A 13,464-nucleotide genomic window follows, 5' to 3' on the forward strand; every position below is an offset into this window, starting at 1 on the left:
AGAGTGTGGGATTGAGTATAGGATTGGGAGAGAGCGTGGAATTGTGTGGGATTGGGAGTGAGTGGGGATTGTGTGGGGGGTATGTGGGATTAGAAGAGAGTGTGGGATGGGGTTGGGAGAGAGTGTGGGATTTGGGGAGAGTATGGGATCGAGTATGGGGTTAGGAGAGAGTGTGGGATTGTATAGGACTGGGAAAGAGTGTGGGGTTCTGTGGGATTGTGAGGGACTGGGAGAGAATGTGGGGTTGAGTATAGGATTGGGAGAGAGTGTGGAGTTGTGTGGGATTGGGAGAGAATATCGGATTGTATAGGGCTGGGAGAGAGTGTGGGATTTGGGGAGAGGATGGGATCAAGTATGGGATTGTATGGGACTGGGAGAGAGCGTGGGACTGTGAGGGACTGGGAGAGAGCACAGGATGGAGATTTTGCTGCTGGTGTTGGGGCAGAGGGTGGGAATATGGGGATGTGGGAATGTGGAATTGGGGATGTGGGAATGTGGGGATGTGGAATATGGGGATGTGGGGATGTGGAATATGGGGATGTGGGAATGTGGAATATGGGAATGTGGGGATGTGGAATCTGGGGATGTGGGGATGTGGAATATGGGGATCTGGGGATGTGGGAATGTGGAATATGGGAATGTGGGGATGTGGAGTCTGGGAATCTGGGGATGTGGAATCTGGGGATGTGGAATATGGGAATGTGGGGATGTGGAATCTGGGGATGTGGGGATGTGGAATATGGGAATGTGGGATCTGAGGATGTGGGATCTGGGGATCTGGGGATGTGGAATCTGGGAATGTGGGGATCTGGGGATGTGGGGATGTGGCAGGATCTCCCAGGGTGTGGCAGCCTGCAGGGTGGCCCCGCTCCCTCTCCTCACCCCTCACCTTTGGAGCCCCTGGCGCTCTCAGGCCGTCCCTGCTGGCCCATCCCTCCCTGCCCCTCGTTTCCAGTGTTGGATTTCCCTGGGATCCAGCAGGAGAGGCTGGGATGGAGCTGCAGGAGCAGCCCCAGACCTCTCTGGGATCTGGCTCATCCAGATTAATCATTAATTAGTCATTAATCATTTTGGGGACGCTGCTCCTCCACCACTCCAGACCAGGGATTTTTAAAATTCCCTGGAATAAATAAATCCCAGCCTGGACCCAGGAGGGAGAGGAGATTGTGAGAGGTGCAGCAGTGTGGGGTATTTTAATTCAATTACTTCTTTATCACTTAATTAGTGATAAATTAAGCATCAGCTGTGCTGGCTCCTGTCAGATCTCCTGTCCCTGCAGGGTCTCGCTGCTCCTGTGCCTCTGTTGGCATTCAGGAGCACAAAATCACAGAATGATTATAGGTTGATTGATTATGATTATGATTGATTATTGATTATGGTTATTGATTTTGATTATGATTATACAGCACCTGCAGTGCTTTTATTGAAGAGCTCTGGGTGTCAGGGCTACAGACCCAAATCTGACCCAACATTTTGAGCTGAACATGTTTTATATTCTATCATTATATAATTTAAATATTCATTATCAAACTTGGACTGTTCTGTTGTAGACATCGATTTCATCCAAGCACGGATTTCTTGTGATCCCCCTCAAACCCCTAACACAGTTTCTCATGACTCTTTAAACAATAATTCTATCTAATAATTATATTTTCATACACTGATTACACAGCTACAGTTTTATATTCTATCATTATATAATTTAAATATTCATTATCAAACTTGGATTGTTCTTTTGTAGACATTGGTTTCACCCAAGCACGGATTTCTGGTGATCCCCTCAAACCCCTAACACAGTTTCTCATGATTCTTTAAACAATAATTCTATCTAATAATTATATTATTTATCATATAGTGATTACACAGGTAGAGTTTTATATTCTATCATTATATAATTTAAATATTCATTATCAAACTTGGATTGTTCTGTTGTAGACATTGATTTCACCCAAGCACAGATTTCTCGTGATCCCCCTAAACCCCTAACACAGTTTCTCGTGACTCTTTGAACAATCATTCTATCTAATAATTATATTATTTATCATAGGTACAGTTTTATATTCTATCATTATATAATTTACATATTCATTATCAAACTTGGATTGTTCTGTTGTAGACATTGGTTTCATCCAAGCACGGATTTCTCGTGATCCCCCTAAACCCCTAACATAGTTTCTCATGGTTCTTTAAACAATAATTCTATCTGATAATTATATTTTCATACACTGATTACACAGGTACAGTTTTATATTCTATCATTATATAATTTAAATATTCATTATCAAACTTGGATTGTTCTGTTGTTTACATTGGTTTCATCCAAGCACAGATTTCTCGTCATCCCCTCAAACCCCTCACACAGTTTCTCATGACTCTTTAAACAATAATTCTATTTAATAATTACATTATTTATCATATAGTGACTTCATAGGTGCAGTTTCACCTGCTGCAGCCAACACAAGGCCTGGCATTCCCCAGGGCCAACCTTGAACATTTCCCAGGCTTTACCAAGCCAGAATTCCTTCCTAACTCCCTGAATTTTCCCTGGTTTCACTCTCTTTCTCTGTGTCCCTGCAGAGGATGTCTCTGGGGAGCCCGGGGGGCTCGGGGGGGTGCTCAGCACCATCTCCAGCAGCAGGAGCCCCCTGCAGCCCCCCGAGGCTGAGGATGGGGAGCCCTTCAGCACCTACTTTGACAGCAAGATCCCCATCCCCGAGGATGAGACGGTGAGTGGGGGAACCCTGCTGGGAAAATCACCCTCAGGCACCCAGAGGAATGTGATTTCTGTTGATGGAGGGACCAAACTATCTTTTATAGTTACATATAAAATATATATATATATATATAGTTCTATGTTGCAGTGTGATGGGAAATTTACAGTTATATATAGTTTCTATAGATAAAGCTATCTTTTTATAAACCATCCCTGCAGAATTTGGGATGGGGTTAAGGAGGAGGCTGAGCCCCTGCCTGGGGTGTTACAGGAGTGGGGGCATTGAGGGTGTCCCATCCCTGTGGGGACATTGGGGTGTCCCATCCCCGTGGGGACATTGGGAATTGTCCCATCCCTGTGGGGACATTTGGGATGTCCCATCCCTGTGGGGACATTGGGGGTGTCCCATCCCTGTGGGGTCATTGGGAATTGTCCCATCCCTGTGGGACATTGGGAATTGTCCCATCCCTGTGGGGACACTGGGGGTGTCCCATCCCTGTGGGGACATTGAGGATCTCCCATCCCTGTGGGGACATTGGGGTGTCCCATCCCTGCGGGGACATTGGGGGTGTCCCATCCCTGCGGGACATTGGGGGTGTCCCATCCCTGTGGGGACATTGGGGGTGTCCCATCCCTGTGGGACATTGGGGTGTCCCATCCCTGTGGGGACATTGGGGGTGTCCCATCCCTGCGGGGACATTGGGAATTGTCCCATCCCTGCGGGGACACTGGGGGTGTCCCATCCCGGTAGGGACATTGAGGGTGTCCCATCCCTGTGGGGACATTGGGGGTGTCCCTGTGCTCCTGGGGGCTTTCAGGCTCTCCTGGTGCCCCCCTGGCTTGGGAAGGAGGGAGCAGGAGGATGTTGGGCATTTCCCAGTCAGGAATAAAATGTGGGATTTCACAGGGATTTTAGCAATGCTGAAAAACCCCAAGGAATTGTGAGGAAACAGTTTTTAGGTCAAAACCTGGTTTGGGTTTGGGTCATTTCCTGCTTGTTCCCTGCCCTGCTTGGGGATTCCTTGGGTTTGCTAAGGAGGATCTGATGATGATGATGAGTGACAGGGGCTGTGGGGACACTGGGGGTGTCCCATCCCTGTGGGGACATTGAGGATCTCCCATCCCTGTGGGGACATTGAGGATCTCCCATCCCTGCGGGGACATTGGGGGTGTCCCATCCCTGTGGGGACATTGGGGGTGTCCCATCCCTGTGGGGACACTGGGGGTGTTCCATCCCCGTGGGGACATTGGGAATTGTCCCATCCCTGCGGGGACATTTGGGATCTCCCATCCCTGTGGGGACATTGGGGGTGTCCCATCCCCGTGGGGACATTGAGGATCTCCCATCCCTGTGGGGACACTGGGGGTGTCCCATCCCTGTGGGGACACTGGGGGTGTCCCATCCCTGTGGGGACATTGGGGGTGTCCCATCCCTGTGGGGACATTGGGGTGTCCCATCCCTGTGGGGACATTTGGGGTCTCCCTGTGCTCCTGGGGGGTTTCAGGCTCTCCTGGTGCCCCCCTGGTTTGGGCAGCACCAGGAGGCAGCAGGAGGATGTTGGAATTTCCCAATGTTGGCATTTCCCAATCAGGAGTAAAACCTGGGGATTTCAGCTCCTGCCAGCTCAGGAATGATGAAAAATCACAAGGAATTGTGAGGAAACAGTTTTTAGGTCAAAACCTGGTTTAGGCTGGGTCATTTCCTGCTGGGAAAATCAGCCTCAGAGCCCCCTGAGTCACTGCCACGGGCCCCAGTTCCCCTTGCAGGCTGCACTGGGAATGACAGGGACGGGGGGAGGGAGGGATCTGCCGGGGTCTGGGGGATTGGTGAGGCCCCAGCTGTGTTAATGATTGATCCCAGGGGATTTGGAGCAGCCAGAGGGCAGGGAAGGGCCCTGGCAGAGCTCAGGGAGGGACCTGGGCCCTTTGTGTCCCTTATCAGGGAGTGGCAGCTGTGGCTGGGCTCGTGACACTGTCCCCTGTGTCCCCCTGGCCCCTGCCCTTGGGGAGGCTCCTGCTTCCCCCTGGGGCTCCATGGGTGTCACCTTGGCTGTCCCAGAGCCTGGGGACAGCTCAGACTGGGCCCAGCAATCCCAGCTTTGGGCTGGGCTCAGGAGCAGGCTGGGCTCAGGATCAGGCTGGGTTTAGGATCAGGCTGGGCTCAGGATCAGGCTGGGCTCAGGATCAGGCTGGGCTCAGGATCAGGCTGGGCTCAGGAGCAGGCTGGGCTCAGGAGCAGGCTGGGCTCAGGATCAGGCAGGGTTTAGGATCAGGCAGGGTTTAGGATCAGGCAGGGTTTAGGAGCAGGCTGGGTTTAGGAGCAGGCTGGGTTTAGGAGCAGGCTGGGCTCAGGAGCAGGCTGGGCTCAGGATCAGGCTGGACTTAGGAACAGGCTGGGTTTAGGAGCAGGCTGGGCTCAGGATCAGGCAGGGCTCAGGATCAGGCAGGGCTCAGGATCAGGCTGGGCTCAGGATCAGGCAGGGCTCAGGATCAGGCAGGGCTCAGGATCAGGCTGGGCTCAGGAGCAGGCTGGGTTTAGGATCAGGCTGGGTTTAGGAAAGGCAGGGTTTAGGATCAGGCTGGGTTTAGGATCAGGCTGGGTTTAGGATCAGGCTGGGTTTAGAATCAGGCTGGGTTTAGGATCAGGCTGGGTTTAGGATCAGGCTGGGTTTAGGATCAGGCTGGGTTTAGAATCAGGCTGGGTTTAGGATCAGGCTGGGTTTAGGAGCAGGCTGGGTTTAGGATCAGGCAGGGTTTAGGAGCAGGCTGGGTTTAGGAGCAGGCTGGGTTTAGGATCAGGCTGGGTTTAGGGTGAGATCAGGGCATGGTTTGGTTTTGCAGCCCTGCAGAGTTTGGGGTGGGTTTAGGAGCAGGCTGAGCCCCTGCCTGGGGTGACACAGGATTGTGCCTCTTGTTGGCAGTGGCCAAACTGTCCTTGGTCTCTTAAAAAGGAAAAAAGCCCAGAAGTTTCTTTCCTCAATCAGCAAAGAAGACACCTCATAGGACCTGAGGGATTCACCTCAAACTTAAGGAGAGCCAATGGGACAGGAGCCCAAAAGTCCCACCTGAGCAATTCATTAGAAAAAGAAGAGAACAAAGGAACTGATTGCTTTTGTGGGGTGCTTTACCAGGAGCAAAAACCTCGAGTTTTCTGTATAGAGAGATTTGTTATTTTGCCTTTTATGAAAACTTTTCTGTTTCCAACACTGCCACTGCTGATTTTATGCCTTCTGAGGTAGCTGAGCTATCTTGGGTGTGAAATAAATCTCCAAGAGCTGATGAGACCTGGCTCAAAGAGACCCTTACATCAGAGGAGTTTGGGTTTTTCCCCTCTTGCACCTAACTCAGTTTTCCTCTGTAAAGAGTTTTGTTATTTTGCCTTTTCTTTAAAATTTCCTGTTTCCAACACCTCCACTGATGATTTTCTGCCTTCTAAGGCAGCTGAGCTACCTTGGGTGTGAAACAGATCTCCAAGAGCTGATGAGACCTGGCTCAAAGAGACCCCTCTAGCAGTGGAGTTACTTTTTTCCCCTCTTGCACCTGGCTCAGTTTTTCTCCATAAAGAGCTTTGTTATTTTGCCTTTTTTGAAAACTTTTCTGTTTCCAGCACAGAAGCCATCCTGCTGATTTTATCCATCTGAAGTAGCTGAGCTGTCTCCAGTGTGTATAAATCTCCAACGGCTTACAAGGCCTAGCTCAAGGAGACCCTTACATCAGTGGAGTTTGGTTTTTTCCCTGTTGCACCTAACTCAGTTTTTCTCTATAAAGAGCTTTGTTATTTTGCCTTTTCTTAAAACTTTTCTGTTTCCAGCACCACCACAGAAGCCATCCTGCTGATTTTATCCATCTGAAGTAGCTGAGCTGTCTCAAGTGTGCATAAATGTCCAAAAGCTTACAAGGCCTAGCTCAAGGAGTCCCTTACATCAGTGGAGTTTGGTTTTTTCCCTCTTGCACCTAACTCAGTTTTTCTCTGTAAAGAGTTTTGTTATTTTGCTTTTTATTTAAAATTTCCTGTTTCCAACACCTCCACTGCTGGTTTTATGCCATCTAAGGGTAGCTGAGCTACCTTGGGTGTGAAACAGATCTCCAAGAGCTGATGAGACGTGGCTCAAAGAGACCCTTACATCAGTGGAGTTACTTTTTTCCCCTCTTGCACCTAACTCAGTTTTTCTCTGTAAAGAGTTTTGGTTTTTTGCCTTTTCTTTAAAATTTCCTGTTTCCAACACCACCACTGCTGATTTTATGCCATCTAAGGCAGATGAGCTATCTTGGGTGTGTGGATCTCCAAGAGCTGATGAGACCTGGCTCAGGGAGACCCTTACATCAGTGGAGTTTGGTTTTTTCCCTCTTGCACCTGGCTCAGTTTTTCTCTATAAAGAGCTTTGTTATTTTGCCTTTTATGAAAACTTTTCTGTTTCCAGCACAGAAGCCATCCTGCTGATTTTATCCATCTGAGGTAGCTGAGCTGTCTCCAGTGTGTATAAATCTCCAACGGCTTACAAGGCCTAGCTCAAGGAGACCCTTACATCAGTGGAGTTTGGTTTTTTCCCTGTTGCACCTAACTCAGTTTTTCTCTATAAAGAGCTTTGTTATTTTGCCTTTTCTTAAAACTTTTCTGTTTCCAGCACCACCACAGAAGCCATCCTGCTGATTTTATCCATCTGAAGTAGCTGAGCTGTCTCAAGTGTGCATAAGTCTCCAAAGGCTTACAAGGCCTAGCTCAAGGAGACCCTTACATCAGTGGAGTTTGGTTTTTTCCCTCTTGCACCTGGCTCAGTTTTTCTCTATAAAGATTTTTGTTATTTTGCCTTTTCATAAAACTTTTCTGTTTCCAACACCACCACTGCTGATTTTATGCCATCTAAGGCAGCTGAGCTATCTTGGGTGTGAAATAAATCTCCAAGAGCTGATGAGACCTGGCTCAAAGAGACCCTTATAGCAGTGGAGTTACTTTTTTCCCCTCTTGCACCTGGCTCAGTTTTTCTCCATAAAGAGTTTTGTTATTTTGCCTTTTATGAAAACTTTTCTGTTTCCAACACCGCCCCTGTTGATTTTTAACCATCTGAAACAGCTGAACTGTCTCAAATGTGACAGAAATCTCCAAGTGCTTGTGAGACCTGGCTGGAGGAGACCCCTATGGGGTGTCAGTGAGGGAATTCATGAATTCATTAATTAATTAATGGGTTAATTTGTGTCCCTCCTGCAGCACTCCTGCTTCAGCTTCCGCAAGCTGTGGGCGTTCACGGGGCCGGGCTTCCTGATGAGCATCGCCTACCTGGACCCGGGCAACATCGAGTCTGACCTGCAGTCAGGGGCTGTGGCTGGCTTCAAGGTGGGCAGGGGACCCCGAAATGTCCTCAGAAATGTCACTGGGGGGGCTGGGAGCGCCCAGAGAGGGTGGAGTGGAGACACTGGGGGTGTCCCATCCCTGTGGGGATGTTTGGGATCTCCCACGGCTGTGGGGACATTTGGAAATGTCCCATCCCTGTGGGGACGTTTGGGATCTCCCATTTGGGATCTCCCATCCCTATGGGGACATTTGGGATCTCCCATTTGGGATCTCCCATCCCTGTGGGGACATTTGGGATGTCCCATTTGGGATGTCCCATTGGGGATGTCCCATCCATGTAGTTGTAGGGACATTGGGGATCTCCCATCCCTGTGGGGACATTTGGGATCTCCCATTTGGGATCTCCCATCCCTGAGTCTGTGGGGACATTTGGAAATGTCCCATCCCTGTGGCTATGGGGACATTGGGGTTTTCCCATCCCTGTGACTGTGGGGACATTTCAGGTGTCCCACCCCTGTGGGGACATTTGAGATCTCCCATCCCTGTGGTTGTGAGGACATTTTGGGATGTCCCATTTTGGGATGTTCCATTTGGGATGTCCCATCCCTGGGGCTGGGGGGACATTTGGGGTGTGCCATCCCTGTGGGGACATTGGGAATGTCCCATCCCTGTGCACTGGGAAGGGCTGTGGGGACATTTGGGATGTTCTATCCCTTTGGGGACATTTGGGATGCCATCTTTGTGGGGACATTTGGGATGTCCCATCCCTATGGCTGTGGGGACATTTGGGATGCCATCCCACTCACTGATGTCCCCTGTGTGTGTCCCTGTGTCCCCATGTGTGTCCCTGTGTCCCCCCACCCACTGATGTCCCCTGTATGTGTCCTTGTGTCCCCTGTGTGTGTCCCCTGTGTGTGTCCCTGTGTCCCCCACCCGCTGATGTCCCCTGTGTGTGTCCATGTCCCCTACCCACTGATGTCCCCGTGTGTGTCCCTGTGTCCCCCCCCGCTGATGTCCCCCGTGTCCCCTGTGTGTGTCCCTGTGTCCCCCCTGCTGATGTCCCCCATGTCCCTGTGTGTGTCCCTGTGTCCCCCCTGCTGATGTCCCCCATGTCCCTGTGTGTGTCCCTGTGTCCCTGTGTGTGTCCCTGTGTCCCCCACCCGCTGATGTCCCCTGTGTCCCTGTGTGTGTCCCTGTGTCCCCCACCCGCTGATGTCCCCTGTGTGTGTCCCCGTGTGTGTCCCTGTGTCCCTGTGTGTGTCCCTGTGTCCCCCACCCACTGATGTCCCCCATGTCCCTGTGTGTGTCCCTGTGTCCCCCACCCGCTGATGTCCCCTGTGTGTGTCCCTGTGTCCCCCACCCGCTGATGTCCCCCATGTCCCCGTGTGTGTCCCCAGCTGCTGTGGGTGCTCCTGCTGGCCACCATCATCGGGCTGCTGCTGCAGCGGCTGGCGGCGAGGCTGGGCGTGGTCACGGGGCTGCACCTGGCCGAGGTGTGCCACCGCCAGTACCACAAGGTGGGTGCCAGGGGCATGGGGGACACTGCCTGGGCACTCAGGGGAGCTGGCCTGGGTGGGTGACAATGCCCTGGGTGCTCAGGAGGGGTGGGCGACACTGCCTCAGGTCCTTGAGGGGGCTGGCCTGGGTGGGTGACACTGCCCCGGGTGCTCAGGATGGGTGGGTGACACTGCCCCAGGTCTTTAGGGGGCTGGCCTGGGTGGGTGACACTGCCCCAGGTGCTCAGGGACGGTGAGTGTTACTCCCCCAGGTTCTCAAGGGGGTGTGGGGTGGGTGGGTGACACTGCCCCAGGTCCTTGAGGGGGCTGGGATGGGTGGGTGACACTGCCCCAAGGTGCTCGGGGTGGGTGGGTGACACTGCCCCAGGTCTTTAGGGTGGGTGGGTAACACTGCCCAAGGTCATCAGGGGTGCCAAGGAGGGCTGGGGTGGGTGGGTGACACTCCTCCAATCCTCAGGGTGGATGGGTGACACTGCCCCAGGTCCTTGAGGGGGCTGGCCTGGGTGGGTGACACTGCCCCAAGGTGCTCAGGGTGGGTGACACTGCCCCAGGCCCTTAGAGGGGGCTGGGCTGGGGGTGTGACACTGCCCTGAATCCTCAGGGTGGGTTGGTGACACTCCCCCAGCTCTTCAGAGGGGTGGGTGACATTCCCCCGAGTCCTTGGGGGGCCTGAGGTGGGTGGGTGACACTGCCCAGGGTGCTCAGGGTGGGTGACACTGCCCAGGATGCTCAGGGTGGGTGACACTGCCCAGGGTGCTCAGGGTGGGTGGGTGACACTGCCCAGGGTGCTCAGGGTGGGTGACAATGCCCAGGGTGCTCAGGGTGGGTGGGTGACACTGCCCCAGGTGCTCAGGGTGGGTGACACTGCCCAGGGTGGGTGGGTGACACTGCCCAGGGTGCTCAGGGTGGGTGGGTGACAATGCCCAGGGTGCCAGGGGGGGCTGGGGACAGTCCTGGGGGTGGGGGGCAGAAGGCAGGTGACCCCCCCAGTGTCCCTGGTGGTGCCAGGGGACCCCTGAGTTCCTGAGCTGCTCCTGGGGGTTTCAGGCTCTCCTGGTGCCCCCCTGGCTTGGGCAGCACGAGGAGGGAGCAGGGGATGTTGGCATTTCCCAATGTTGGCATTTCCCAGTCAGGAATAAAACCTGGGATTTCAGCTCAGCAGTGCTGGAAAATCCCAAGGAATTGTGAGGACACAGTTCTGCAGGCCAAACCCTGCTTTGGGTCATTTCCTGCCTGTTCCCTGCCCTGCTTGGGAATTCCTTGGGTTTGCATGAGGAAGATCTGATGATGATGATGTGGGGACATTGGGGATGCCCCATCCCTGTGGGGACATTTGGGATGCCATCCCTGTCTCTTTGGGGGCATTTGGGGTGTCCCATCCCTGTGGCTGTGGGGACATTTGGATGTCCCACCCCTGTGTCTGGGGACATTGGGGTGTCCCATCCCTGTGGGGACATTTGGGATGCCATCCCTGTCTCTTTGGGGGCATTTGGGGTCTCCCATCCTTGTGCACTGTGGGGACATTTGGGGTCTCCCATCCTTGTGCACTGTGGGGACATTCGGGGTGTCCCATCCCTGTGACTGTAGGGACATTTTGGATGCCATCCCTGTGTCTGGGGACATTGGGTGTCCCACCCCTGTGCCCTTGGGTGTTCCCACCCTGGCAGGTGGCCCTGCCCTGCCCTGGAATGTCTCCCCACGCTCACTCCCGCTTTCCCCACAGCTGCAGCTCCCACATTTTGCTCTCCCAGCTGGGCAGGCCCGGGTGCCCTGGATCCTCCTGGCATTGCCACAGGAGCTGGGCAGGCCCTGGGTGCCCTGGATTCTCCTGGCATTGCCACAGGAGCTGGGCAGGCCCTGGGTGCCCTGGATCCTCCTGGCATTGCCACAGGAGCTGGGCAGACCCTGGATCCTCCCTGGCACTGCCACAGGAGCTGGGCAGGCCCTGGATCCTCCTGGCATTGCCACAGGAGCTGGGCAGGCCCTGGATCCTCCTGGCATTGCCACAGGAGCTGGGCAGGCCCTGGATCCTCCCTGGCATTGCCACAGGAGCTGGGCAGGCCCTGGATCCTCCCTGGCATTGCCACAGGAGCTGGGCAGGCCCTGGATCCTCCTGGCATTGCCACAGGAGCTGGGCAGACCCTGGATCCTCCCTGGCACTGCCACAGGAGCTGGGCAGGCCCTGGATCCTCCTGGCATTGCCACAGGAGCTGGGCAGGCCCTGGATCCTCCTGGCATTGCCACAGGAGCTGGGCAGGCCCTGGATCCTCCCTGGCATTGCCACAGGAGCTGGGCAGGCCCTGGATCCTCCCTGGCATTGCCACAGGAGCTGGGGTTTCGCCTTCAGAGCAGCTCTGGGTGCTCCCACCCCAGGGCAGGGCGGTGACCCCGTTCCTGCACGTGGGGTCACCACGGGATGATATTTGTCCCTCATTTTTCCCTGTTTTTTTCCTGTTTTTTCCTGGGTTTTTTTCCTTTTTTTCCCCTTGTTATTCCCTGGTTTTCCCTGTTTGTTTTTTTTTCCCTGTTTTTTTTCCCTGTTTTTTTCCCCTGTTTTTTCCCTTTTTTTTCCCTTGTTTTCCCTGTTGTTTCCCCCATTTTTTCCCTGTTTTTTTCCTGTTTTTTCCCCATTTATTTTCCCCATTTTTCCCCCTGTGTTTTCCCATTTTTCCCCCATTTCCCCCCATTTATTTCCCCATTATTTCCATGTCCCCGTGTGTCCCCAGGTGCCCCGGATCCTGCTGTGGCTCATGGTGGAGCTGCCATCATTGGCTTTTCCCCATTTTTACCCATTTATTTTCCCCATTTTTCCCCCTGTGTTTTCCCATTTTTCCCCCATTTCCCCCCATTTATTTCCCCATTATTTCCATGTCCCCATGTGTCCCCCAGGTGCCCCGGATCCTGCTGTGGCTCATGGTGGAGCTGCCATCATTGGCTTTTCCCCATTTATTTTCCCCATTTATTTTCCCCATTTTCCCCCATTTCCCCCCATTTTTCCCCATTTCCCCCCATTATTTCCATGTCCCTGTGTGTCCCCCATATCCTGCTGTGGCTCATGGTGGAGCTGCCATCATTGGCTTTTTCCCTGTTGTTTCCCCCATTTTTCCCCCTGTGTTTTCCTGTTTTTTCCCCATTTTTTCCTGGTTTTCCCCTTTTTTCCCCATTTTCCCCCATTTTTCCCCATTCTCCCCCATTTTCCCCCATTATTTCCATGTCCCTGTGTGTCCCCCAGGTGCCCCGGATCCTGCTGTGGCTCATGGTGGAGTTGGCCATCATTGGCTTTTCCCCCTTTTCCCCCCCTTTTTCCCCCATTTTTCCCCATTTCCCCCATTATTTCCATGTCCCTGTGTGTCCCCCAGATCCTGCTGTGGCTCATGGTGGAGCTGCCATCATTGGCTTTTCCCCATTTTTCCCCATTATTTTTCCCCTTTCTCCCCCATTTTCCCCCATTATTTCCATGTCCCTGTGTGTCCCCCCGATCCTCCTGTAGCTGATGGTGGAGCTGCCATCATTGGCTTTTTCCCTGTTGTTTCCCCCATTTTCCCCCCTGTGTTTTCCCGTTTTTCCCCCCATTTTTCCCCATTTATTTTCCCAATTTGTCCCCCTGTGTTTTCCCGTTTTTTCCCCATTTCCCCCCATTTATTTCCCCATTATTTCCATGTCCCTGTGTGTCCCCAGGTGCCCCGGATCCTGCTGTGGCTCATGGTGGAGCTGCCATCATTGGCTTTTCCCCATTTATTTTCCCCATTTATTTTCCCCATTTTCCCCCATTTCCCCCCATTCTCCCCCATTTCCCCCCATTATTTCCATGTCCCTGTGTGTCCCCCAGATCCTGCTGTGGCTCATGGTGGAGCTGCCATCATTGGCTTTTTCCCTGTTGTTTCCCCCATTTTTCCCCCTGTGTTTTCCTGTTTTTTCCCCATTTTTTCCTGGTTTTCCCCTTT

At 53.0% G+C, this 13,464-nt stretch overlaps 1 protein-coding gene across 8 annotated transcripts in view; it reads left to right on the plus strand.

Moving 5' to 3' along the window:
• Positions 1-13,464, plus strand: part of SLC11A2 (solute carrier family 11 member 2) — a 55,413-nt gene that overhangs the window by 11,529 nt on the left and 30,420 nt on the right. For all 8 annotated transcript variants that reach the window (XR_011684089.1, XR_011684088.1, XR_011684090.1 and 5 more), the window contains exons 3-5: positions 2,578-2,726; positions 7,920-8,045; positions 9,401-9,520. Coding sequence is in view for 4 of the 8 variants with exons in the window: in XM_071456062.1 (XP_071312163.1) it covers positions 2,578-2,726; positions 7,920-8,045; positions 9,401-9,520 (395 nt within the window). In the remaining 4 variants the exon portion in view is untranslated. The remainder of the gene's footprint in view (positions 1-2,577; positions 2,727-7,919; positions 8,046-9,400; positions 9,521-13,464) is intronic.

The sequence above is a fragment of the Agelaius tricolor genome, unplaced genomic scaffold (genome assembly GCF_023055355.1).
Source record: "Agelaius tricolor isolate 1412-34295 unplaced genomic scaffold, bAgeTri1.0.p SCAF_55, whole genome shotgun sequence".
In the NCBI taxonomy this organism is placed as follows: domain Eukaryota; kingdom Metazoa; phylum Chordata; class Aves; order Passeriformes; family Icteridae; genus Agelaius; species Agelaius tricolor.